Genomic DNA, 26,163 nt, shown 5'->3' with positions numbered 1-26,163 from the left:
GGCAGGAGTAATGGGGACACACTGCCCTTCTCCCCCAGCTGATGCTACAATAAGCGGGTGTGGCCTTGGGATTCAAGGTCAGTATGAAAGAAAAGCGTGAACCATAGGGCTTAGTGCTTCATCTTTGAAGGGCATGAGCCCAGTGAGGACAAAGAAATCTGTCTGGGAGTGACAGGAAAGTCAAAGGAGGAGGCTGGGGGGACACGACAGCCAAAGTACGTGCAGGCTTTTATTCTTCCTTCAGAAAAGCAAAGGTGCATGGTTTCCCTACTGGGAAACCTGAAAATTGTCTTCTGAATCTTATGATTTTTACATAACTCCTTACATCATAATCATTTTACTTGTATGCAGTAATTTCATAGGGGAAGAAGCCATACAGATTTTCCTTTCCCCATTGTGGCAAAAGAAGCATTTTGCCTTTGGCTATATTTCCTTAGCATCGATGAACTTCAAATGTTTTGTGGTACGCAGTGCAGCTCCCGGCTGGCATGGCTTCTGGAGGAAATTCTGCCCATTCCTCCAGGGCTGGCTCAGGACCTTCCCTCATCCTCCAGGTGAGGCAGGTCTTCCCTTTTTGCGCACACCCAGAACTCTTGGTTTATACTTGTTACAGTGATTACCTCCCAGGGCATCGGTTCTTCATGTCAAGGACCCCACCCTACTCTGCTTCTCTCCAACACATGGGACAGCTACTGAATGATAACGGAGTCATTTGACCCAGAGCAGCTGCACAGAAGAGTTGGTGTTAAAACTGCCAGGGCACTGTGGAAAGTTCAACAAGAAATCCTTTTTTTGTTGCACACATCAACAGGCTGATACCAGCAGCTCTGATTTGTAATGCTGGATGTCAAAGGACTGTTTTCATTTGGAAGCAACACGTGGGACTGGAGTGGGGGAAGCTGGAGTAGGGGTGTGAGGGAAGGGGCTGCCTCCAGGACAAGTTCGGGGACCAGCTTGCTTCCTTTCTCCTTGACCAGCGGCGTGGACAGTGCCTGGCGCCTCAGCATCTGTCCCCTGGAGCACCCCAGCGAGTTTCACAGCAACACTGAACTCAGAGTTCTGCTGTGTCAAACCAGGCAACATTTCTTGCCAACTCTCTATACTTTGTTGAGCAAATAAATAATGCAAATTAACAAAGATGGAGAGGGAGAGGGCCATGGGGAATACAGTAACCAGGGAGCCTGACTGCATTATTAATGAGTCACTCAACCACCGGGAGAGAACCAACCTAAGTCACGTGGAAAAACAGATTTTGACCGTATTCTCTGAGGCTAAAGACGTAAAGAACTACATACAAATTTTGTCCTCGAGTTTGTAGCTTGCTTTTCACAAGGTTTGGGTTAGTAACTCTACAATTACTTTATGCATATTCTAGGGCGGAGGAAGTATGTGCCTCGTGGATCATGAGAGCGGGGTTTTCACTGCTGCTGGAGAGAGGAGTTATGATAAGGAAGGTCACTGACGTGGTTTTGAAAGTGTTGGAATTTGAGAGAAAGACCTACAGGAATTCTTTGTACTATTTTTATTTGATTTGGAAAACCTGAAATTATTTCACAAGAAAAAACATAAAGAAATGGCCAACGACTGTAAGAAAAGATCCTCAACCTCACTAATAATAGAGAAAATACAAATGGAAATAACAAGGAGACTTGTTTTACCCCATCAGATTGGTAACATTTTAAAGGTTAATAATACGAAGTGCTGTTTGGGATTTAAGGGGGTGAGTGTTAGACTGTGGGAAGGAGCGACTCAAACTGGGAAAGCCCCTTGATGGGACAGCCTCTTGATCGAGTTCTGAAGTGCAGAGATCTTAGACGTGTCCTATCTAAAAGTATAGGTTTTTGAATGTTCCAAGAATCTATTCTAGTCATATATAAACTCAGATTTTATATAGAGAACAAACTTTAGGGTCTTTGTAGAAGAGTGTGTAATACCAAGAAATTGTAAACATTGAAATACCCATTGTAAGCGCTGGTTAAAGTCCCTGATTATTCATGAGGATCGTGCAGAGGGGCGGGGGACTGAAAACTCTCCCACTCACAAAGCAGCTTATTTATTGTATAAAATAAAATCAACAAAACTGTGCCCTGTACCCGGGGAGGGGGGAGGGGGGAATCTGGTCCAGATCTGTTCTGGGCTTATAAGTTATTGAGGACAAAAGTTAGTGTGGTGAAGAAGTGAGAATTCTGTAAAAGGCATGGCTAATATCAGGGTGGGACTTTGAATTGGCTTGTATTTGAAAAAAGGTTTTTGCTAAACACTGGACACCCTCCCTTTGTCTTCTGCTTCCAGTTGGTGGCAGCCATCGTGTTTATCAGCTTCGGGGTGGTGGCCGCCTTCTGCTGTGCCATCGTGGACGGTGTGTTTGCCGCTCGGCACATCGTGAGTTCCATCTTTCTACTTTTGTTCTCCACTGCTTTCCTGGGTTTAGAGATTCTACATACCAAAATAATTTCCCAGAGCACAGAGAACTTCACTGTTCCTCTCTTTCTTTGTGTTTGTCAGTTGATGTCTTTCCTTCTCTCACTTTTCTTCATTTCCTGCAAAACACACACAAACACACACACACACACACACATGCACGCACGCACCTGCACCGTCACAACAGCTGGAATCAAATTCTTTAATTTCCCAAGTAACTTTACCCAGGTCTTGCTATAATTTAACAACATGAACTATACCATGAAATTCACTGACTCATGACTTCCCAGGTGTTCTAGTTCAGATTTGTTTCTATTAAAAGATATGACAGAATTTTCTAGCTTGACACCATAGCCTGTGAAATCCTTTTAGGTTTATCTAATGGTGTGGAAGCCTGAGATGGAAGATTCTATTAATAGTTACAGTTACGAACCACATAATGATGTTTCTGTCAGTGACCGATTGCGTGTGTGATGGTAGTCTCATAAGATTAGGGTGGGAGCTGAAAAATCCCCATCACCTGGTGATTTTGTAGCCTTCATAATGTCATAGTGTTACTCACATGGTTGTGGTGATGCTGATGTAAACAAGCTACTCCACTGCCAGCTGCATGAGTGAGACAGAGAAAAATGCAGCAGAACCTTCCAGGAGAGCCCTGATCCTGTGGAGTGGGCTGGGTTGCTGCAGGGCTCAGGGAGAGGCCCAGGGAGAGGCCTGGGCTCTGCGGGCTGGAGGGCCATCTGGAAGAGGTGGAGGCCTAACAGCTGGAGCCAAGGCCTGAACTTGCACCGCAATTGTCCTTTTAGGTTATTCATCGTTTGTTGAATAAATATTTACATTTTTAGAGCTCTCTAGGAAATTGTGTCTAATTTGTCCCAGACTTTTGTTTCTTGCTTTTATTTTTGGAAAGGTCATTGAACTGTGAGTCCCTGGTCAGTATTTGTTGTCATGGTTCTGGCACTCTGCTTGGTTAGAACAGAAAGCAATCCTTTGATCCGAAACGATTTCCTATCCAAGCCTGAGTTACTGTCAGCAGGTTGCTTGGTGTTGGACTGTCTTACGCATGCTCTCAAATGTCACTCAGTCAGCAAATATTGATGAAGGGCGTCACCTGAGCTGGGGGTACAAAGATGGATATGCCTTGTCCCTTTCCTTGAAGAGCAAGCATCTAGTGCTCGAATCATGCCAGGTGGGGGCTGACCATTCCCAGGTCTTCTAAGGAGAAGACCCCGTGTCTGCCCTCAGAGCCCTGTTGAGACAGCAGCACCCTGAGACGAACGTGTATTTGGGTGCCGCATCAGTGGATAGACCAGGAGCTCCACAGACAGGGGCGTACGGATGATGCCTGACCCTGAGTCAACTGGTTTCCCCGCTCCGGTGGCTCCTTCTTGTCACAGGGTCCCTGGGGTGCTGCACGAGGCAGCCCCTGGGAAGCCCCGGTGGGGCCACAGGGGACCAGTTAGTAACAACAGCACCAGTAACAGATCTGGCTGTGCGTCTACCACTCAAACCCGTCCCCCTCTCTCAGTGGAGATAGAGAACAACCGGTCAATACAATTTCTTATAAGAATTTGCAAAATGAGATTATTATTAATGTTTTTACTTTCCCTGCTGAATTGAAAGCTTGGGTCTGGCAGGTGGTTTTGGGAACCCTGGTTTTGAAGGAAAAACTGCCATGCCTTCCTGAGAGCGAAGCTTGCTCCTGACAGAGGGGCTCACAGCAGCTGGAGGTGGGGTCCCGATTCTGTGCTGCGGAGCCTCGGCTCTTCCCAGGCCTCGTCCCCCTCTCAGCTCACCTCTGAGAGAAACTTCCTTCAGAACCAATGGTTTCCCAGGCGGGAGGCTCTCCTCCCTCCAGCGCTGCGGGGGTGAGAACGGAGGCACGCTGCCCCCTCAGCCCTACCGTGTTTCATGGATGAATAGGATTTTTTGAAGCGATTCATCATTGCAGGCGAGCTATAAATACCACTAGATATAATTGCAGGCTCCCTTGTTCCAAACTGGCCAGACACCTCGTGAAGGGGAACGTGAGTCCTGGGACTCAGAAGGTCGTCGCTGGCGGGTGTTCTGTCAGAAACCAGCCCACCTGTCCATCTCTGTTCAGCAGGCGTTTGGTCAGATCTTCTGGACTGTGGACTCATGGGGGTCACAGTTCACTGCAGGAGAAATGGGAACTGATAGAGTTTGTGGTCACTTGGCTGGGTCTTCTCTTCCAGCTCAGGGTGGACTTGTCTTTAGCAGGGTAAGTTTATGGTCACTCCAGAGTGTTGTAGTGGCTACTTTGGGGCACCTTCAGTGACTGATGGCACAGTGCCAACTCTGGGGACAGAGTGTCCTCTTGCCTCCTGGTCAGTTCCTGGTTCCTTCATTCATTTCACCTCAACTTACTGAGGTCCTGCCTATGCGAGGTGTGCAGTGGGCCAGGGGCCGCTGGCTTCCCTGGAACGGGCCAGAGTCAACGCGTGACGATTGTGGCCATGTGGCCTGTTATGGCGAGTCAGCTTTACCGTCAAAGCACAAAAGCAGCCACAGGCAATATGTGGGCAAATGAGGGTGACTGTGTGCCAATAAAACTTTATTTACAAAACCAAGCAGTTGGCCAACCCCTGCAGGAAATACATGAAATTTCAACAGCTTTGACAACTTACAGTCTGATGATTAATGTTTATCTTAATATTAATTTATGTATAATAGTTAAGAAATTAAAGCTGTGTGAAATGGTCTTCCTGAAGTCCACTGTCCTTATCTGTTGCCAGTGTCACTGGTAGTTTCTTGTATTCTTTTCTTAGGTCAGAAGTAGGAATGCTTTGAGAAATAAGACTCAATACAGTAAGAAAACTTAATACAGTTGTTGGGCTCTGACTCACTTTATAACTTACAGGTTATACAGTTTCATGGCATTTTACAGCTTCTGTGTCAACCCATAGCTGTTCTCTACCATAGAGATTATAAGCATTTTGTAATTGTCATTTTTTTGGGTCTGTCTCCTTTACTAATTCCCTAAGGCAAAAACTACACCCTTATAATTTGGTCCTGTGTTTGCTCCATGAATGTTGGGGAGGTGCTCATGTATGAATAGATGCACATGCATAGGTTGTTGGTGGGGAGATAGATGCTTGGAGGGAGGGGTATGGATGGATGGGGATGACTGGATCAATTGATAAAAAAATGGATAGATGGAGAATGGATGGATGGATGGAGGGAAGGAAGGAGGGAAGGATAAAGGGGGAGAGATATATGAATAGATGGATGGATAGATGGATGGATGGAGGGATGAATGCATAGATAACTGAATGGTTAAATGATTAATTAGATAGATGATTGGGTGGGTGGATGGATGATTGGCTGGATGAGTGAATTAGTCTGAAATTCATCTTGCTCCCTTTCTTGCAGAAAATATTTTGCTTTCAGAGGAAGAGATAGGAGCCTAGGGGTGAGCTTGTTGAGAATTATAGTAGTGCACCTCAAAAAGTTATGCAGCCGACTCCCTTCAGCTGCCCTGTGTTGACCAATGCGAGAAGATGTGTCAGTCTGGCCTGCAGGGAGAGGGTGCCTGCTTCTCTGGGACACTCTATTCACCTGCCTCCTGAATGCAGGGGCCGGGCTGCTCCGGAATGAGCTGTGGCACTTCCTGCCTCTGTTCTCCATCCAGCAGGCTGTGGTTGGCTTTGGCGTCTCTCCTTTAGAGAGGTCTGGAATTGGCAGACAGGTCTACAGTTGCTTCTGGGCACTCCTAATTCAGAGATGAAACGGTAGTATTCTCTTTCCTTGTGCTTATCTCTAGGAACCAAGACCCCTCAGCACGGGAAGATGCCAGTTTTACTCCAGTGGGGTGGGATACTTACACGATGTCTACCAGACGGAGGTAAGCAAGAGCACTGGTTGATATATTTGGCTTCATTCTGCTCATCCATGTATCCCACACAGTTTCTGTGCCCCTAGTCAAAATCTGAATGTTTAGATTCTTACAGTTCTTCCCATCATGTCTTCCCTCTGTTCTGCGGGGAGGCACTTGCAGCTCGCACTTGGTTTGGAGCCAGTTCTGACATCTTAATGTGTCGTATTTGTTTTGGAGTCGCAGCTGCTGACTTGTCTTCTTTGACACACAACAGCCCAGACCTCACTGTCCAATCCATTGTGGCTTATCCGATGAGCATTTTTATTGGCTTAATCACTGCAATAAAAAGCTAGTATACTATGTTTGCATTGGCCAAGAAACTCACTGACTGTCCCCGGGCCAAGGACATCTGCAGGGTGATTTCATTTCTATTTCTAGCTGCATAAAATGCCAGAGATAACAAAGTGCACCGTGGCATGCCATCTTCTCTCAGACCGCCTCAGGTGGGCATGTAGCCTCCTTCGCCTGGCTGTTTCACTCCAGCTCCACAGAGATTTGCTGGTTTAACTAAACACGGCCTCTCAAACTGCATACAAATGTCAGAGAAGGGGGAGGACAGGAATAGCCAGGAGAACGTCGGAGAGCCAACGCCATGGTTAACATCCTGCATGGTCATAGGGGTGCTCCATGAACCATGGAGAAGAGAAGGGACATTCTGCATGTTGTGGCATGAGACACGCATGGCCTGTGGCCAGATCTAAGCTGGCCTGAGACTCCCTGCCACCCCTCTCCAAGGCAGGCAGCACATTTCTTCTCTAAAGGCTGATCTTGGAACTTGTGGCCTTTCTCATGGCCAGAGGGAGCACTAGGGACCTGTCCTGCTTGCAGGGTCATGGCCTCTTCAAGCCCTCCATGTATGCCACCGCCCCTCCAAAGGCCTCATGCTGCTCTTTTTTCCTTCTTATTCACCCTGGTGTGTTCAGTCCAGTTAAAGGTCAACTGTTTCTTGCCTGACCAGTGGTGCAGTAGATAAAGCATTGATCTGGGACACTGAGGTCCCAAGTTCTAAACCTTGAGGTCACCGGCTTGAGCATGGGCTCATCTGGTTTGAGTGTAGGCTCACCAACTTGAGCATGGGATCATTGACATGATCCTATGGTCGCTGGCTGAGCCCAAAGGTCACACTGGCTTGAAGCCCAAGGTTGCTGGCGTGAGCCCAAGGTTGCTGGCTTGAGCAAGGGGTCATTGACTCAGCTTGAGCCCACCAGTAAGGCACATACGAGAAGCAATCAATGAATAACTAAAGTGATTTAACTACAAGTTGATGCTTCTCATCTCTCTCCCTTCCTGTAAGTCTATCTCTCTGTTTCTTTCTTCCTCAAAAAATAAACAAACAGGCCCTGGCCGGTTGGCTCAGCAGTAGAGCGTCGGCCTGGCGTGCGGGGGACCCGGGTTCGATTCCCGGCCAGGGCACATAGGAGAAGCGCCCATTTGCTTCTTCACCCCCCACCACCCCCTCCTTCCTCTCTGTCTCTCTCTTCCCCTCCCGCAGCCAAGGCTCCATTGGAGCAAAGATGGCCCGGGCGCTGGGGATGGCTCCTTGGCCTCTGCCCCAGGCGCTAGAGTGGCTCTGGTCGCGGCAGAGTGACACCCCGGAGGGGCAGAGCATCACCCCCTGGTGGGCAGAGCATCGCCCCTGGTGGGCGTGCCGGGTGGATCCCGGTTGGGCGCATGCGGGAGTCTGTCTGACTGTCTCTCCCTGTTTCCAGCTTCAGAAAAAAGAAAAAACAAACAAACAAAACAAACAAACAAACAAACAAACAAAAACACGCGTTTTTCTCTTATTCTGGGATTATAGACAAGCAAGGCCTCTCCTGACCCAGAGGTTAGGCCTTCTGATGACAAGCTCACGTGTGGGGTTGCCCACCAGAGGTTCTCAAACCCACTGCCCATAGGAATCAGCGCAGGAGCTTAAGTAGATCTTGATGCTGGATTCCATCTCAGGGAGGAGGTTTAGTGGATCTGGGGATTTAAAAGCTCCCCAAAGATAATGGGGAAGAAGCTACCCATAGAATGCAAGCCAAAGGCCAGCACCTTTCTCCATAAAGGGTCAGTAATATCTTAGGATTTACAAGCTAGATGGTCTCTAGCCCTGCTACTGAACTCCGTGCCAGAGCAGCCACGGCTGATGCGTGCACGGAGGAGCGTGGCTAGGCGGAGCGGCCGCGGCTGACGGGTGCACGGAGGAGCGTGGCTAGGCAGAGCTTCACCTACAAGAGACAGTCAATGGATGAGGCCTGGCTCCAGGCTCCTAAGTGGCTGACCCTGCTCTAAGCCACTGTCTTCTGCTCTTGCTCTCCACACTTCCTAGGAGGGGGAGGGACACCTCCCAGCAGGGGGAACCTAGGGTTAAGGTCGGGCCTTTTGACCTCCAGCTCCTTATCCTGTGGCTCTGACCTTCCCATGCGCTGGTTGCTGGGCCCAGAGCCACGTCCTTGTTCCTTCCTCCCCCTGCCCTGTGCCTGCCCGGGATTGTCGTGCCAGCCCTTCAGTTTCACCTGTCACGACTCCCAGCCCCAGGCTCCTCTGGGTCTGAGTCAGACTGGAGCTACTCTCATGGCTCCCTGGACTGTCTCTGGTTTCCAACCCATCTAGACTGCCTCCCATACTATTTCCAGATTAATCTTCCTCAAGCACTCAGAGTGCCCCACTGCTGGTTAGGGTGATTTCCAGAAATTAACCACATAACTTTGAATAAAAGACCATGAGCCCAATGAGTTGCTTGAGCTTCTCGACCCCCTGCGTTCCCAGGGAGACTTTGGGACCTAGGGTATGGTATGCCCAGGTCTCTGCCTCTCAGAGCCACCCTCCGCCCCTGCAGAGAGAGCTCGGAGAGCTTGCCCAAACCCCTGCCCATCACTCAGTGTACGATCCTCCCCCAGAAGCTCCTCCCTCCAGGGGTCACTGTCCTCTTTCTGAAATCAGGGTGGTTTCTGCCCTGCTTATACTTTCTGAGTGTCGGTAACACAGCTCTTGCCCTCACATTGAATAATGCTACAGGAAGGAAGAAAGTTTGTGGGTTTTTTTGCCCTAATCTTGCTTTAAAAAAAAATCAAATGTCTTCCAAACATTTGTAGCTTGAAGGGAGGCCTCTGTGTGGGGTTAGGCAAGGGCTGGCTTGGTCAGATCAGGCTGTGTTGTCAGGAAGGTTCTATAGGAGGTTCACCCTGCCTGGAGGGGTCCCCATCTGCAGAAATCCCTGCCTGGAGGGGGTTCTTACTGGCAGGAATCTCGCTGGAAGCACGGGACCCAGAACCCTCTCCTCCTCTTTGTCTATCACTGTCCACCTGGGCACCCTAGAGTGACTGAGCCTGGATCTCTAACTCCTGCAGGGCAGCGTCCTGCCATGCCCCCAACCCTGCACCTGGAATAGGGGCGTGAGGGGGAGGTTAGGAAACTGGGCTCAGGAGGGAGAACTGCCTGACTGACGAGAGTGCGGCCCTGTCCCCTGTGGGTGAGATTGAGCAGGCACATGGGGTCAGGTCCATGTCCCCAGCCCTGCACCTGGAATAGGGGCGTGAGGGGAAGGTTAGGAAACTGGGCTCAGGAGGGAGAACTGCCTGACTGACCAGGGTGCGGCCCTGTCCCCTGTGGGTGAGATTGAGCAGGCACACGGGGTCAGGTCCATGTCCCCAGCCCTGCACCTGGAATAGGGGCGTGAGGGGAAGGTTAGGAAACTGGGCTCAGGAGGGAGAACTGCCTGACTGACCAGGGTGCGGCCCTGTCCCCTGTGGGTGAGATTGAGCAGGCACACGGGGTCAGGTCCGGGAGACCTGACAAGGTCTTTCTGCTCTCAGGTCACCTGTCACTCCCTGAACGGCAAGTGTCAGCTGAAGGTGAAGAGCAACACCTGCTATTGCTGTGACCTCTACAACTGCCACAGGTGAGTCTGATGGGGCGTGGGGTGGGGGACAGTGTCCATTACTGCTGGCAGCTCCTCCTCCTTCATCTGTGCTCTTCCCAATCCTTGGACGCTGCACCTACATCATCTCCTTTAGGCTTCAGACATTTATGTGAGAGAAGGTCGTTGGCCCCGTTTCACAGATGAGGAAAACGAGGCTCCGTGATGCGGTAAACTGTGGGGAAGGGAAGTGTTCTATAAACCCCATAATGATGTCCCTGCCAGTGAGCTGGTGCCGCTGGACTGTGAACTTCACCAGCATTTCTCATTTTTTTCTTCCCCTTCAGCTGGGACAGATAGCTTAACGGGGCTGGGATTGGGTATTTTCTTTGATAATAGCCCATCCGGTTAGGCTCTGGTTAGCCAGTTTCCCCCAGAGACAGGCCTCTGGTTATTTCAGAATTGTTCCTTTCCTCCCTCTGCTGGAAGCCCAAGGGCTTTTACTCTGACACTTAGTTTGGGAACCTGGTTGAGCTCCTGAAGGTAAATGACACAATATTGGGGGACCCCCATGACTGGGACCCCTGCAGGTTTTAGCGCTCAGACTTATTCCCAGCAGTTCATCTGCTACAGTTCCGTGTCCAGCCCAGCCCCTGGTCACACATCGTTTCCGCTCCCGAGTCTCTGCTCCGGGCAGCTGGGCTCCCTGCATCCGCCTGTCTGTCTCTCCAGGATGAGGATCAGCAGTTTGTCCTGCCTCCTCCCCTCTTATGACCCAATAAGAGTCGTTGATTTTTCAGTCTAGTCAGCCTTTTACTTATTATTAGGACTGAGTGTGAATTCCGAGCCTGAAACCCTCCCCACACTGTCTTCTCCATTTGTATTAATTGCTTGAACGCTTACATGAAAGCCAGTGAGAAGTTTAATGTTTGCCTCTGGGGGACCCCTCCCCTGAATTGCTGAAAATTCCAGAGGTTTAAGCTGAACCCTTAAGAAGAGGGTTCCGTCCTATTTCCAAGACAACGTGGAGAAACAGCACGTGTGTGGACCACGGTGGCTGCCCCAGTGGATTCTTGCGGCTAGGCTGCTGCCCCCCGGCCACCACGCGGTGGTCCAGGCCGCCCCCACGCAGGCCATCTCGGGTCCCTGCTGTGAGGGCTGAGCCCCTCTGCCCGTGAGGCTGGCAGCCTTTCTGCCCGCCTGTTGAAGGCTGGCACGTTTGGGGCTCCATTGCCCTGCGCGGGGCCTGTGTTCTAGGAGTGAGCGCAGTGATGGTGCCATCCTCTCGGCTCTGAACCCTGGGCCCCTTTGGCAGGTGGCTGCTCAGATTCCTTGGGGACATCTTTACTGCCTTGGTCTCAGAGGACAGCTGGGTTGATGCCTCTCCCTGTCATAACCAACAGGGCCCTCAAGGGCCTTTGAGAGAAAAGACCCAGGGCTTGTCTGGACTCAGTTTCCCTGATCCCAGGACTGTGTCCTCCCAGCCCTGCTCTGTCACATGCAGGGTCCTTTCCTCGCGGGCACAGTTAACACTGTCGTCTCCCCCCCCATGTGCAGCACTGACTACTCTCCCACCTACTACGAGTTCGTGGGCGTGAGCGGCTGTCAGGATGTGCTGCACCTCTACCGGCTGCTCTGGGCCTCGACTGTGCTGAACGTCCTGGGCCTGTTCCTCGGCATCGTCACAGCAGCTGTCCTGGGGGCCTTCAAGGACATGGTGAGTAGTGCCACCCCGGGCCTGGGTGGCAACAGCATTGGAATCCGACCAGGGCTCTGCAGCCCATGTTCTTGGAGAAGCCAAGGCAGGTCACATGATCTTCCTTCACAAATGGAGAAACTGAGGCTCACGGAAACACCCGCCATATGTTTAATGATGGCAAGCCTTCGCTGGTCGTTGCTGGAAGTGGAGTCTGTTCAAGCGCTCTCGTTCGCGCCCTGAGGCCTGTGCTCCCTCATCCCGTTTAGGAAATAGACTCTCAGCTGCCGAGAGTAAGACCCGGAACGTGGCGCCCCGATGAGTCAGTCCCTCCATCTCTCACCCTGACTGCACGTGGACTCGCTGGGGGCTCTGATTGGGGAGACGGGTGGAGAGGTGCTGGGTCTGCGTTCTCCCAAACTCACAGGTGATTCTGATGCCAAGAGCTCTGGAGAACAGGTGCGTTACAGTCTGGCCCGTGAGTGTCCGAGTGCCAGAGAGGCGGCGGCCGCAGGGGCCTCACTCTGTGGGCCACTCTCGCTGAGGACTGCCCCTCGGCACAGTGCTCTCAGCATGGCCCTCCTTTTGCAGGACAGTAGCTCCTGCTTGGGGCTGGGCCGGACAGAATCCCCCTCCTCCGTTCTCCCTGTGGAACCTCTTTGTTCCAAACTAGAGATTCTCATATGGTGCACAGTAGCCACGCCTGCAACAGCTCTCCCTTCATCCACGGAGCTGCCCAAGGGGAAGGCGTGCACAGAACAGCCGAGAGGTGAGAAGCCGCCCACTTGTCACTGGATGCTGACTCTAAGGTCAGCACGAACACACATGCAGACAAGTCCCACAGGCCAAGTCGAAACCTGCCTCCGCAGCTAAAAGTCTTCCTGGGTAATCCCTTGATACCCAGCTGTTCTGGAGACTTGGTTATTGACCATTTTTAGTAGCTTAGCGTGGAGCCCTCCTGAGATCTGTGATTTTCTTGACAGTTCTGTTTCACTAGACCTGAGCCAGCCTGGGAAAGCTTGGTGCCCCCTCGAGGCCTGGCCTCCCAGTGTCCCCTGTCTTCTGACTGCCACCCTGGAGGGTACAGACAGCTTCTCCAAGCTTTGACTTTGGTCCCAAGATATCTTTAAACTCATGAAAGACAAGCATCCCCCAAGGCTGAAAGCCATCGATCGCCATACCTTCAGCAAGGTCTCCAGTGGGTGTCCCAGCGCTCGCAGGGTGCCTGGGGTCAGTAGAGGCCCCCACAGGGCGCCCTCTGTGAAAACCCTCGGTAGAGGGGCTGCTCTACTGCAGCTAGTTCAAAGTTTTCTCTCGTGGCAGGTTTTCGAGAAGAACAAGGTTAGATTAGAAAGCTGATACCCAGGGTGTCTGGGTAGAGTCTGCCGTCCCTGTAAGCCCGGTGGGTTTTCCAGAAGGGGCTGGCTTGTTCACTAGTGATTATAATAGAATTGCTGGCAGGTTCCATCAAGAACATAGTGATGTCCCGGAAGGACCACTGGGTTCCATCAGACCAAAACGTTGCACCTAAACTCTGCTTGGGACAATTTTCTTTCTCTAACCAAAAGCCCTGGGGTGTTGTAAGAAGTAAAAAGGGTGATTCCTTCACATTTTCACCTGCTGAATTGATACTCTTATACGTTTAATGGACTTTATAATTTAAAATTATTTTAAGGCATGAAGGCCCTTCATCCAGCAGCCCAAAGCCGTGTATACACTCTCAGCATGGGAGCGCTTCACGTGCAGGTCCTCAAAGGCTTGTCCCACGCTGGAGGCCAGAGCCATTTCCTTTGCCCAGCAGGCGGGCATGAGGAGTCTCCCAGGGTCTGCAGAGGGTATCCTGGGGCTGGTGCCTTGGTAACGGGGCAACACTTACACGTACAGTTGCTTAAACCCAGTCTGGTGAGGAAGGGTCTGCACCGGGCCTCAGGTGCCCTGAGAAGCGCAGGTGGAGAGTCCCGTGGGCCCAGCGGGGGCTCCTGAGGCCACTCACACAGCAGGGCTCAGGGGTCAGAAAGGTGGACGAGGGGTCAGGCAAGACCAGGCAGATGCAGGGAGCCAGGGCTAACGTTGGGCCTGGCCTCCCAGTGTCCCCTGCAGACAGAGTGGCTGTCCCTTCTCCAGAGTGAAGGTCCCCCTGCCAAAATGCTTAGCTCCCTCATGGCATACCCCCCAGCCCTGCCCTGTCCTCCCTACACCCCAAATAGCACAAACGCTGAACAAGGCCAGGAGGGTTGCCCTTCAGCCCCTGAAGTCATTCGTTAACCTTGACCTTCAGCCTCCACCAGGCCTCCGCTGCAGCTGCTTCCTCTGGCCAGGTGCCCCCATACCCCTCTGTGGGGCCCGCTCCCGCTGCACCGGAACAGCCCTTAGGTCAGCCTGGTGCGCACAGTAGGTGCCCAGCGGTGTCGGTCATGAATGCGACATCAGGGTGGCCAGGCGTGTGGACTGTGCTCCACGGTTTTGTTCTTTCTCGCTCTGTTTTCAAGCTGCCCTGTCCACTTCTCAGAGCTGAACTGACTCTGGTTACCTCAGATAAATTCAGTGGTGTGCAGTAAGTCTGTGCTGAGCTCCTGGTGGAAGAGCTCACCGTGCAGGTGATATCATGGAATCCATGCTCCTTGTAGGGGTGCCTGCCTTCCTGGGGGCTGGTGGAGGGGATGTTTGCGCACAGGATGTGCAGGAGGCGGTCCTGAGTGGGGAAGGGCAGGAAGTGAGAGGTGCGTTAGCCAAGTGATTGCCCCCGCGCTGACCCCACAGTCCCCCCGCAGCCGCCAGTGGGGAGCTGGGAACAGGCAGCTCAGGGTGTGCCCTCGTCCCCCACTGCTGTCCCGTCTCGGCCCACCTCCTTCCTGTCTGCTTGGATCACCCTGAAGTTCCGGGGCCTGGTTCAGGCTCCAGCCTTCTGTCTCTCTTTACCTCCATTCCTCAGGACCTCACTGGGTGGTGACGAGTTTTCAGATAATCTACCTCTGCTGCCCCGGCCCCTCTTCCACATGGCAATGCCCGCCCCATGGGTATCAGATGGGATTCGGGTTCTGCCTTCTTAGGAGGGGACACATGTCTGGTCTGTGAACCCCCTGAGCATCATTCTGGGGTAGAGTCCGTCCAGTGGCTCATGTTCTCTGGGGGACAGGTGGGCAGGGAATGAGGGCCCTTGTCCTGTTCTCCTTCTGAGAAGTAGAGCCTCCAGGGTGCCAGCAAAGCCTGAGCTCTGAGGAATTTGGAATGCTTTCATAGCATTTGCGTTTCTCCAGAAACCCCTGGCCTTTGGTCCCCTGGGGTGGGAAGCAAGCCCCACATGACCATGTCCGAGAGTGTCTGCGAAGTCAGTCCACCCACTTGGGGCTGAAGCTGTGTTGAGAGGTACCTGTGACCCCTCCATGCACCTGGAAAGGAGGGACCAGTGATGTTCTTGACTTTTCCAAAAAAGCACCAAAGAAAGCTTGGGCCTACCCTGGAATCTTGGTGGGTACTTGGACACAGGGGAAAAAAAAAAAGCAAAATTAAGCCCTGCTTTTTAGGTGTTTAGTTCTGAACCAAAAGATAATGATCTTTGGATCATGGTACCTCCCCCTGGCAGATTTGATAGGACCTCACCTTCTTGGATGACGTGAAGACGGGGCTCCCTGGAGGGTCTGCTCGAAGCTGAGGGTGCCCAGGCTCTGGGATGGCAGACTGACGCGTCTCCACTCTCTGTGGCAGGTCCCTCTGTCCCAGCTGGCCTACAGACCGTCTGCTCCGCCGCAGGTCCTCTACAACCCCGCCCAGCAGATCCTGGCCTACACGGGCTTCTGCCCGGCTCCCGCCTCCCTCCCCACCTGCTCGTCCTACCCGCTGCCTCTCCAGGTAGGCTGAGCATCGCCTGTCTGAGGCCAGCGTGCTCATCTCATGGGCAGTGGTCATGCAGGGCAGTACTGGGCAGGCGTGACTTGGAGGGGGGCTTGGGATGAGGGAGGACCCGGGGCTTCCCCTCTCCTGATGGAGGCAGTATAGTGGGGAGGCCAGTGGGGACTGGGAAAGGGGTTGGGACGACCTGAGGGGTGACGTGGCGGGTAACTCCACTCACAGCCCCCCTCACACGATGTTCCACAGCCCTGTTGGTCATTTTGGACATCCTTTGCTCCACATGGCCCTGGTGACCCAGTCACTGGTGTCCTCTGGAACTCTAACCTTTTCTAACCCATGACCTGGCCCCACAAAAGTTCACTGTGATATCCTGGCCAGAGCGACTGGGTACATACCACCATGTGCCTGGGTTCTGTCAACACAGCTAAGTTATTTAGGTGAGTCATGTGAATTTGCCCCAACCACACTGTATCCACGAAAGGGGTAATTTCATAGGTTCAGCCTGAAATGACGCTGTTGGCTTTGGGGTTGTTGTGGGGAGAGGGGCATGTGGTGGGGGCGAAACCTTGTTGGTAGAGCGAGCGGCGTTTGCCTTGTCCTCCCACTTCTGTGCGTGGTTTGGCTTGTCTTCTTTTATACTCTAAGGAGCTTCTGGTTGAAGTAGACCCTGATAATCCGTCCCGTTATGGACTCCAGACCAGGGACCATCAACTGGCACTACTGACGTTGGGCCCAGAGAGCTCTGGGGGGTGGGGCCACCCTGCGTGCTATAGGATGTTGAGCAGCGTCCCCAGCCTCCAGCCACCAGCTGCCAGTACACCCCCTGTCGTGACAACCAAAAATATATCCAGATGTTGTCCAGGGGGCAAAAATGAGAACCGCAGCTCCACACAACTTATCGAGGCTTCCATTTGGGGGTGGGGCAACCAGATGGATTTAACACACACTCTTTTGCTTATATTAATAACAACACCAACCACCATCAAGTTTTAGGAAGTTTACAACATGAAAGTGCATGAGGAATTGTGTTTCCGTGCTTGGGTGGAAGGGGTGCTATGGATGAAGGGGGTGTGGTTGTGGGGCCCAGTCTGATTGTTATGAAGTCATACAACTTCACGTGCTGATTGAGGGGACCAGCACCGGATGAATGGTCCTTGCAGGCGGGCAGCAGCCGGGGCTCTCGGTAAGTCTGGAGCCTGACTTGGGGGCCCTGGGCGGGTGTCCTGCTCTTGCAGGTATGACGTGTTCCCTCAGCAGATGTGCTTGATGTCCTTGTAGGAGTGCGGGATGCGGGCGGATGGTCTTCTATCCCTAAAATACAGTGCCGGTGAATGGTCTGCTTTATACCAGTGTCATATTCTGTCCTTCAGGGGCCTCTGGCTCTTCACAAACAGCAGATGTCCCTCTTTACCCTCCCGGGGGAGGCCTGGGCTCTCCTCCTGGTGGCCTAATCAGCTATTATTGCCAGCACATGTAGGAGTATAATTACATACACATCAGTAATCAAATTTCGAGGAGAGGACAAATCAATGTGGTTCTTCTGTTTCCTTAGTGGAAAAACAACAGAATTAATGCTTCTGTTTCTACTGACCAACAGAGAGGGTAGGAGACTGCTTTAAACATCCTGTTGAAGATATTAGCAGCAAAGTACTGTACTCTCACACAGCGACAGCAGGGGGGGGGGCTGCTAGTTGACTGGTCAGGAAAAGCTGGGAAGGGGTTGGCGTTGGTGAGCTTTTGTGATAAGGACAGAGCAGAGATTTAATTTACACTCTATAATAAAGGGGTTCCTTGTGCACTACCCTGGTGGGGTGCCTGTGTGGGCAGAACCTGTCCCTGGTGCAGCCCTGTCTGTCGGGGCAGTTGACTCTGTCATTTCTGGTGGTTTACTCGGTGGTTCATGTTGGTTTACTCCATGGTGCGTGGTTTACTCTGTTGTTCATGGAGGTTTACTCCATGGTTCATGGTGGTTTACTCCTTGTTTTGTGGTGGTTTATTCCGTGGTTCATGGTTGTTTACTCCATGGTTCATAGTGGTTTACTCTGTGATTCATGGTGGTTTACTCTGCATTTTGTGGTGGTTTACTCCGTGTTTTGTGGTGATTTCTTCTGTGATTCATGGTGGTTTACTCTGTGGTTCGTGATGGTTTACTCTGTGGTTTGTGGTGGTTTAGTCTGTGGTTCGTGGTTACTTCGTGGTTCGTGGTGGTTTATTCTGTGGTTTGTGGTGGTTTATTCTGTGGTTCGTGGTTACTTCGTGGTTCGTGGTGGTTTATTCTGTGGTTTGTGGTGTTTTATCCTGTGGTTCGTGGTTACTTCGTGGTTCGTGGTGGTTTATTCTGTGGTTTGTGGTGGTTTATTCTGTGGTTCGTGGTTACTTCGTGGTTCGTGGTGGTTTATTCTGTGGTTTGTGGTGGTTTATTCTGTGGTTCGTGGTTACTTCGTGGTTCGTGGTGGTTTACTTCATGGTTTGCGGTGGCTTATTCTGTGGTTCCTGGCAGTTTACTCTGTGATTTGTGGCAGTGTAGGTCATGGTTCCTTCTGGTTTACTACCTGGTTCCCAGAAGTTTGCTCTGTGGCCTGGGATGGTTTAAGCTGTGGTTCTCGCAGGTGCTCATTTCCAGTGAAGAACTGAATGGACATGTGTGGTAGGGTCTGGGAGCTCCCAGAAGTCCTGAGAGAATGGTCTCTAGAGCTTTGTTTTTTCCCCATGGTCAGAGCGAGAGTTTGGGAGAAAGAAAGAAAGGTAGGCAGAGGCCCTGGGCTGTCAGATCCTGAAAGCCCAGGCTGTTGACCCTGAGCAAGGTGACATTCTTGGTTTTAGGTTACCACTTGTGAGGAAATTCTCTTCAGAATCCTGAGCTTCTGGGGCTCCTGGGCAGTCTCCAGGCAGAGGCGGGGCAGCCAGGCTGGACTCCCGGGGGCCCAGGGCACCTCGCGGGCAGAGAGTAGAGGAAGGACACAGCACTGCCAGCAGACCAGAGCCCTTAGACACTCACCCTGTGCTGTTTCAAAGAAGGGGTTGTTTGCTTTATTTATTTAAATATTGGTTTTAAGTAGGCGTTTTCAACTCTTAGAACTTAAAAAAAAAAAGAGAAAGAACTTAAGAGGTTTGTTGGCAGGTGAAGAAAAACTGGACATTTTTTTCTTATAACCACTTTTACTGGCGTCTATGTCAAGGTTCCCCAGAGAAACAGAACCAACAAGAGGGATGCACACATAGAGACGCAGATGTAGACAGAGATTAGACGTCCAGATAGAGAAGCAGAGGGCGCGATGGAGCGAAGGGCGGGACCTACAGGCAGGACGGCAGGCTGGAGACCCGGGGAAGAACGGGTCTCGCAGTTTCAAGCCCACGGTCAGTCTGCTAGAAGAATTTCCTTTTCCCCAGAAACCTCAGTCTTGTTCTCTTCAGACCTTTGACTGATTGGATGAGGCCCATGGACATCATGGACAGGGATCTGCTTTACTCAGAGCTCCCTGATTTCAGTGTTAGTCACATCTACACAGCAACATCCAGACCGGTGTTTGACCAAACATCCGGGCACCAAGGCCCGGCTAAGCTGACACATAAAATTGACCATCACACTAGCCGAAAAATGCTGGGTTCTTGGTTCTTTCCTTAAAGTGTGAAGTGTTGGGTGAACCCAGGGGTCCCCAAATAAGCCAGGCAGCCTTCTCCTTGGGCATATATGCGCTTCTGTGAGTCCTGGAGTCAGTCTGGTAAAAGGCCACCCCCTTGAAAGTCAAGACTCACGCACAGCAGGCACGAGGGCTGGGAAGTCTGAGGAATTCCACAGATGGGTGTTTCCACAGGCGGCCGCAGGAGCAGAATTTGTGCGAAGGAGGCCCAGCTGGGCAGGATCAGGCCTCCCTCCAGCCTCCCTGAGAACACACTCTGATTAGGGAGTGTTCCCACTGGAAGGGCCTTGGTTAGGCATGTGACCCTGGGTCCGCAGTGGGAGGGGAGGGGTCTGAGCCCCAGGTGGACTCTTTGAGGGGCGTTCCACATGGACGGCATGTGTGGCCCGCCCTCTCCACTGACTGAGGAAGCCTTTTCTGTTCCATTGCAGCCGTCCAGCAGCTTCCCAGCCTCGCCCTCCACTGACCTCTCTCTGTCCGAGGACACGCAGCCTCCATCCCAGTCCAGTTCCAGCTTCGGGCTCCCGCCCAATGCCCCGCCTCTCTATGCTCCCGCCCCTTTCCTCCCTGGGGAGAAACCTCCCCCCTATGCACCATGACACACAGGGGGTAGATTGAAAAATACTATATATTTTTTTGATTTGTTAAGAAAACAAAGCAGCTTCTGCAAAGCCTGCTGCTGTGGCCAACCTCTTAGAGACACATCAGGGGAACGTTTCTGAAGTCTGTGCCCTCTTGCCCGGGCACAGCCGAGGCAAGGAGAGGCCAGGACCGGTGGTGAGAACAGAGCCCCGGGTGACCCCAGCCCAGGCAGCACTGGTCGCCTCGCCCAGCATGTAAACCAGACACCAAAAGGAGCTGAAATGTCCACCTGGAGCCTCCTTGCCCTGGTGTTCTATCACCACGTACATGACACCGAGTTTCATTTCCCTACAGATTTTCATTTCCTCCTGATCAGTCATTATGTTCCAAAGCAAGTATGACCTGGGGTATCCCTGTGTGAGGATCATCTTTAAAGGCAACGTGTTGAGTATTTGTATGTTTATGTGGGTCCCCAGGAAGGGGCAGGGCCCCACCCCAGTGCTGTGCTCTGCAGGCACCCCTTTGCTCTGGCTCCAATACAGCACGCTGTGTCTAAGGCCCGCGTGTTGCTGTGGTCTCTGTGTTTGCTCTTTTACAAACCTGCCATCACACTTGCAGAGGGTTTTGCTGTGTGATGCTGCGTGTTTTCTATTTAAGGCTTCCAACCATCATCCTTCATGGAATGTTCTGGAGGCTGCCTGGCCTGCTCTATAGGGCACCCTGTATGGTTACCCCCCTAGGGTGGGCGGCTTCTGAGGCCCTTCAGCCAGAGCCTGGGGTGCGGCTCTGCCTATTACAGACCAACAGCTATTGACCGAGGGCCCAGTGTGGACCTACATGCCGCCAGGCACACTTTGAGCACAGACCTTAGACATGATCAGATCCTGGTTGAGTGACAGGCCAGAGTCCCTAAATGACGGTCCTGGATCATTGGGGGAAAGAGACAGGGAGGGAGAGATGGGAGAGGGTGAGAGACAGAGGGAAAGGAGTCTTTTAAGAAGACATGGTCTCCTCCTCCCCCCTGCTGGCTGGGAACGCAAGTCTCTCTAACTGACATAATATTCTCAGCCCCATATAGAAATATCTCATTTAATTTTCTGAGTATATAGAAAGCTTTCTCTAAAGGAGGTAAATGTACATGTTCAAATAAGGAGGCAACACAAATTAAATATAACAAACACAGGAGTCTGGCTAATTGATTTGGAAAGACTATTGATTACAGACCAGGAAGCGAAAGGCCTGGTCACCAGTCTGGTGAGCCAGCATCAGTTAGTATGGGTCCTATTTTGTTAAATTTAGATTAATGCGCCCTAGGGTTCTCTGCAAGAAGCTGACCTGACAGTGGCCCAGCATAGCCCTGGCCTCCTCAGGACGGGGATGGGGTCCCTCACTTCCTGTGTGCAGAGACAGGAGGTGCCCACCCTCTGGGTTTCCAGACAGGAAAGAAGGCACTTTGTCGTTAAGAGAAAAATTCCTTTTATTAGTTGAGACTGTGGAGAGGAGGAAATGCGGCCACGTGAAGACAGACTAACCCAGAGTCAGAGCTCGGAAGCAGGCCATCTGACCAGGGGTCTGGGGAGCGGAGAACTGCACAGAGGGCTGACCCTAGCCTCTGCCAGATGCACCTCACTGACTGTTAGTAGTGATAATTAAGCTGACAGTGCACCAGGCTGCACCTGTGGCTGATGCGTCTGGGGTCCCACGGCAAGAACATCAAAGAGCGAGACTCGACCCTGGCCGGTTGGCTCTGTGGTAGAGCGTTGGCCTGGCATGTGGATGTCCCAGGTTCGATTTCCAGTCAGGGCACACAGGAGAAGTGCCCATCTGCTTCTCCACCCCTCCCCCTCTCACTTCTCTCTTTCTCTCTCTCTCACTCTCTCCCTTCTCCTCCTCTCCTGCAGCCATGGCTCCATTAGAGCGAGCTGGCCCCGGTCACTGAGGATGGCTCCACGGCCTCTGCCTCAGGCACTAAAAAAATGGCTCTGGCCACAGTGAAGCAAGGGCCCCAGATGGTCTGAGCATCGCCCCCTAGTGGGCTTGCGGGTGGATCCTGGTCGGGGCGCATGCAGGAGTCTGTCTCTGCCTCCCCTCCTCTCACTAAAAAAATTAAAAAAAAAAAAGAGCAACACTCTTCTGCCTGGAGTTTAAGAACAAACTTGTCCAACTGAGTCAGAAGGTCTTTGCAAGCCAAAACACAGAAACTGTTCAGTGGGTTCCTTATTCCAGGAGTTGCTGGACAGGGGAGAAAGGTTGGCTGTGTGAATCCTGAGTGTGTACAGAGCACCTGCAGGGCCTGCGGGGGGGTGGGGGGTGGAGGGCCCCCCATAGCCTGGGCTTCAGCTTCCCCAGAGTCTATGCTGTCCCAGGTGCTAACAGCAGAAAAGCTGAGCGGCAGACCTGGCAGCAAGTCTGTGCCGACTAGACCTGGGCCACCAGCCCCAGAAGACAACTGGGTGCCGAAGAACACAGGGACAGGCTTCGTCCTCCCCACAGACCCAGGGTCAGAGACACGCAGCGGCGTCCCTGTTTCCCCAGACTGTTCACACCAGCGTCGCCCAAACCTCCCTCTGTCTGGGTCTTAATCTAGCCGAGGGCCAAGACTGATAAAAAGAAAATTAAACTCCAAGGCCAACAATTTAGCTCTTGTCCACAAAAATGTCTTTATTCTTTGCCCCAACCACAAAGAATGTGAACCATTCAACTTCCATTCTGGGGGTGGCTCCCACACCGCCCCTCCCCCGTCCCAGGGCACCTCTCACGCCCTCTGTACCCTGCACGTGCTCACACCCACTCCCCAGTCCTGCAGGGACAGCTTCTCCGCTCCTGGCACTCGGCACCTGGCCTCGCCTGACCTGCACTGTGCTCTGGGTGCCACTCCCTAGTGTGTGGGGAGGGGACCAGCCCTGCCAAAGCCTTTGCCTCACTGCAGTGGACCCTGACCGGGCTCTGGCTGAGTCTCGGCTCCCCAGGACCTGGGCCCGCAGCTCTGATGGACACCACTTACCCTGACCGGGCTCTGGCTGAGTCTGGGCTCCCCAGGACCTGGGCCCGCAGCTCTGATGGACACCACTTACCCTGACTGGGCTCTGGCTGAGTCTCGGCTCCCCAGGACCTGGGCCCGCAGCTCTGATGGACACCACTTACCCTGACCGGGCTCTGGCTGAGTCTGGGCTCCCCAGGACCTGGGCCCGCAGCTCTGATGGACACCACTTACCCTGACCGGGCTCTGGCTGAGTCTCGGCTCCCCAGGACCTGGGCCCGCAGCTCTGATGGACACCACTTACCCTGACCGGGCTCTGGCTGAGTCTGGGCTCCCCAGGACCTGGGCCCGCAGCTCTGATGGACACCACTTACCCTGACCGGGCTCTGGCTGAGTCTCGGCTCCCCAGGACCTGGGCCCGCAGCTCTGATGGACACCACTTACCCTGACCGGGCTCTGGCTGAGTCTCGGCTCCCCAGGACCTGGGCCCGCAGCTCTGATGGACACCACTTACCCTGACCGGGCTCTGGCTGAGTCTCGGCTCCCCAGGACCTGGGCCCGCAGCTCTGATGGACACCACTTACCCTGACCGGGCTCTGGCTGAGTCTCGGCTCCCCAGGACCTGGGCCCGCAGCTCTGATGGACACCACTTACCCTGACCGGGCTCTGGCTGAATCTCGGCTCCCCAGGACCTGGGCCCGCAGCTCTGATGGACACCACTTGGGGCTTGTCTTCTGCCGAGTTTACCTTGCCTCGTTTCTGATTGCAGGCAGCAGTAGGTGCTCAGGGGACCCAGGCTAGAAGCTTGGGAGTGGGGGATGTCAAGGAAGCAGGGTGCAGGGGTCCCTTGTGGTGTGACGGAAGGGTTCTGGAACTAGGTAGTGTGATGGCCGCACAACCTTTAGTGACCAAACTAAAACCCACCCAGCTGTGTGCTCTTAAGGGGTGACTATTGTGGTACATAAATTGTACCTCAGTGACAAAAGGGTGTGACAGGAATGTGTGGGAAGCATTTAGAGCAGTGCCAAGGTATATAGCACATGCTCAGGTGGCAAGCCAATTACCATTATTGTCCCCTTAAAGAACGACCTCTAGTTGGGGCTCAAGCAGCCTGTAGTCACCCAGCACTGCTCTGGCCTCCCTGCCGCCCTGTCCCAACTTCTGCAGCTGGATTCCATCGCCTCTGGGCACGAGGACGAAAACACAAAGGTGGCAGGAGCTGACATCCTCTCTGAATTTAAGGGAGATGCTTGGCCAAGCTGTTCTGACCCACAGAAGGAGAAAAAGTCCAGGGGCAGGGCCCTCACTTATGTACGTATGTACTTCCTTTCCCTATTTTCTAAAAAATTTAAATAGATGAACCAACTCTGAAATATATTATCACCCAAAGTCTACAGTTTTTATTAGGGTTCATTCTTGGTGTGTTACATTCTATGGGTGTGGACAAATGTATAACGGCACCATCCACCATTCAAGTATCATGCAGAATGTTTTCACTGCCCTAGAGATTCTTAGTGTTTTGTCTGTTCCTCCCTCTCCCTTAGCCCCTGGTCGTCACTGATCTTTCCACTGTCTCCATGGGTTTGCCTCTTCCAAAATGTCATATAGGTTGAATCATAGGGTATGTAGCCTTTTCACATTGGCTTCTTTCACTGAATAATATGCATTGAAGGTGCCTCTATGTCTTTTTCTATCTTGCTAGCTCATTTTGTTTTTTCAGTATTAATAATCCTTCATTTTCTGGATGTATCACCGTTTATTCACTCAGCCACTGAAGGGCATCTTGGTTGCTTCGAAGTTTGGGCAATTAAGAATAAAGCTGCTATAAACACCCAAGGGCAGATTTTTCTGTGGATATAATTTTTCAGCTCCTTTGGGTAAATATCAAGGAGCGCAATGGCTGGATCATATGGTGAGAGTATGGTTGACTTTGTAAGAAACACCAAATGACTTCCAGAGCGGCCGCGCTGTTCTGCATCCCACCAGCAGTGCACGAGGGCTCCTGTGGCCCCACAGCTCGGCCAGATTTTGACGTTGCCGGTGTTCTGGATTTTGGCTCTTCTGGTAGGCGCTTAGTGGTAGCTTGTTTTAATGTGCATTTCCCTGATGACATATGAGGTGGAGTGTCTTTTCATGTCCTTATCTGTCATCTGTATATTTTTCTTTGGTGAAGTGTCTGTTCAAGTCTTTGGCCCATTTTTAAACAGGGTTGTTTGTTTCCTAATTGTTGAGTTTTAAGAGTTCTTTGTATATTTTGGATAACAGTCTTCTATCATATTTGTCCTTTGCAAATATTTTCTGCCAGTCTGTGGCTTGTCCTTTCATTCTCTTGACAGTGCTTTTTGCAGAGCAGAGGTTTTAACTTTGATGAAGTCCATCCAGCACATCAGTTCTTTCTTTTATGGATCCTGCCTGTGATGTTGTATCTAAAAGTTATTGCCACATCCAAGGCCTTCCGGGTTTTCTTCTATGTTATCCTCTAAGAGGTTTTTTTGTGTCTTTGTTTTGTGTTTTACATTTAGGTCTGAGGTACATTTTGAGTTAATTTTTGTGAAGGATGGCAGGTTTGAGGTCTGTGTCTAGATTCATTTTTTGCATATGGATGGATGTCCAGTTGTTCCAGCACTATTTCTTGAAAAGACTCTCTTTGCTCCATTGTATTACCTTTGTGCCTTCCTCAAAGATCAGTTATGGCCCTGGCCAGTTGGCTCAGTGGTAGAGCATCGGCCCAGCATGTGGATGTACCAGGTTTGATTCCCAGTCAGGGTACACAGGGGAGGCGACCATCTGCTTCTCCACCCTTCCCCTTCTCTCTCCCTCTCTCTCTTCCCCTCCCATAGCCATGACTCGATTGGTTCAAGCAAGTTGGCCTCGGGAGCTGAGGGTGGCTCCATGGCCTCTACCTCAGGTGCTAAAAAAATGGCTCTATTGCTGAGCAATGAAAAATGGCCCCAGATCGGCAGAGCATCGCCCCCTAGTGGGCTTAATGGGGAGAATCCCCGTAAGGGCGCATGTGGGAGTCTGTCTCTCTACCTCCACTCCTAGCACAAAGCACAAGAAAACAAAACAAAAAAACCTCCGTTAAGTGGGTTTATTTCTGAACTTTCCATTCTGTTCCATTGAGCTGTTTGTCTATTCTTTGGCAATACCAGGCTGCATTGATTACTGTAGCTTTATAATTAGTCTTAAAGTCCGGTAACAGCAGTCCTCCAACTTAGTTCTTAAAGTTCTTGATTTTACCATGCCCCAATTTAA

The 26,163-nt window shown here is 52.0% G+C and overlaps 1 protein-coding gene across 2 annotated transcripts in view; it reads left to right on the top strand.

Moving 5' to 3' along the window:
- TMEM255B (transmembrane protein 255B) overlaps nt 1-20,547 on the top strand; it is a 42,570-nt gene extending 22,023 nt beyond the window's left edge. Inside the window, exons 4-9 of one of the 2 annotated variants that reach the window (XM_066237150.1) lie at nt 2,293-2,382; nt 6,206-6,286; nt 10,117-10,202; nt 11,718-11,877; nt 15,562-15,705; nt 19,778-20,547. In XM_066237150.1, the coding sequence (XP_066093247.1) occupies nt 2,293-2,382; nt 6,206-6,286; nt 10,117-10,202; nt 11,718-11,877; nt 15,562-15,705; nt 19,778-19,945 (729 nt within the window). In that variant the 3' untranslated portion in view covers nt 19,946-20,547. The remainder of the gene's footprint in view (nt 1-2,292; nt 2,383-6,205; nt 6,287-10,116; nt 10,203-11,717; nt 11,878-15,561; nt 15,706-19,777) is intronic. The other variant, XM_066237151.1, reaches the window with a different exon arrangement.
- The last annotated feature ends 5,616 nt before the right edge of the window (nt 20,548-26,163 follow it).

Source organism: Saccopteryx bilineata, chromosome 6, assembly GCF_036850765.1.
Source record: "Saccopteryx bilineata isolate mSacBil1 chromosome 6, mSacBil1_pri_phased_curated, whole genome shotgun sequence".
NCBI classification, from domain to species: domain Eukaryota; kingdom Metazoa; phylum Chordata; class Mammalia; order Chiroptera; family Emballonuridae; genus Saccopteryx; species Saccopteryx bilineata.
The sequence above is the reverse complement of the archived record's forward strand: the minus strand, read 5'-3'. Positions and strand labels throughout refer to the sequence as shown.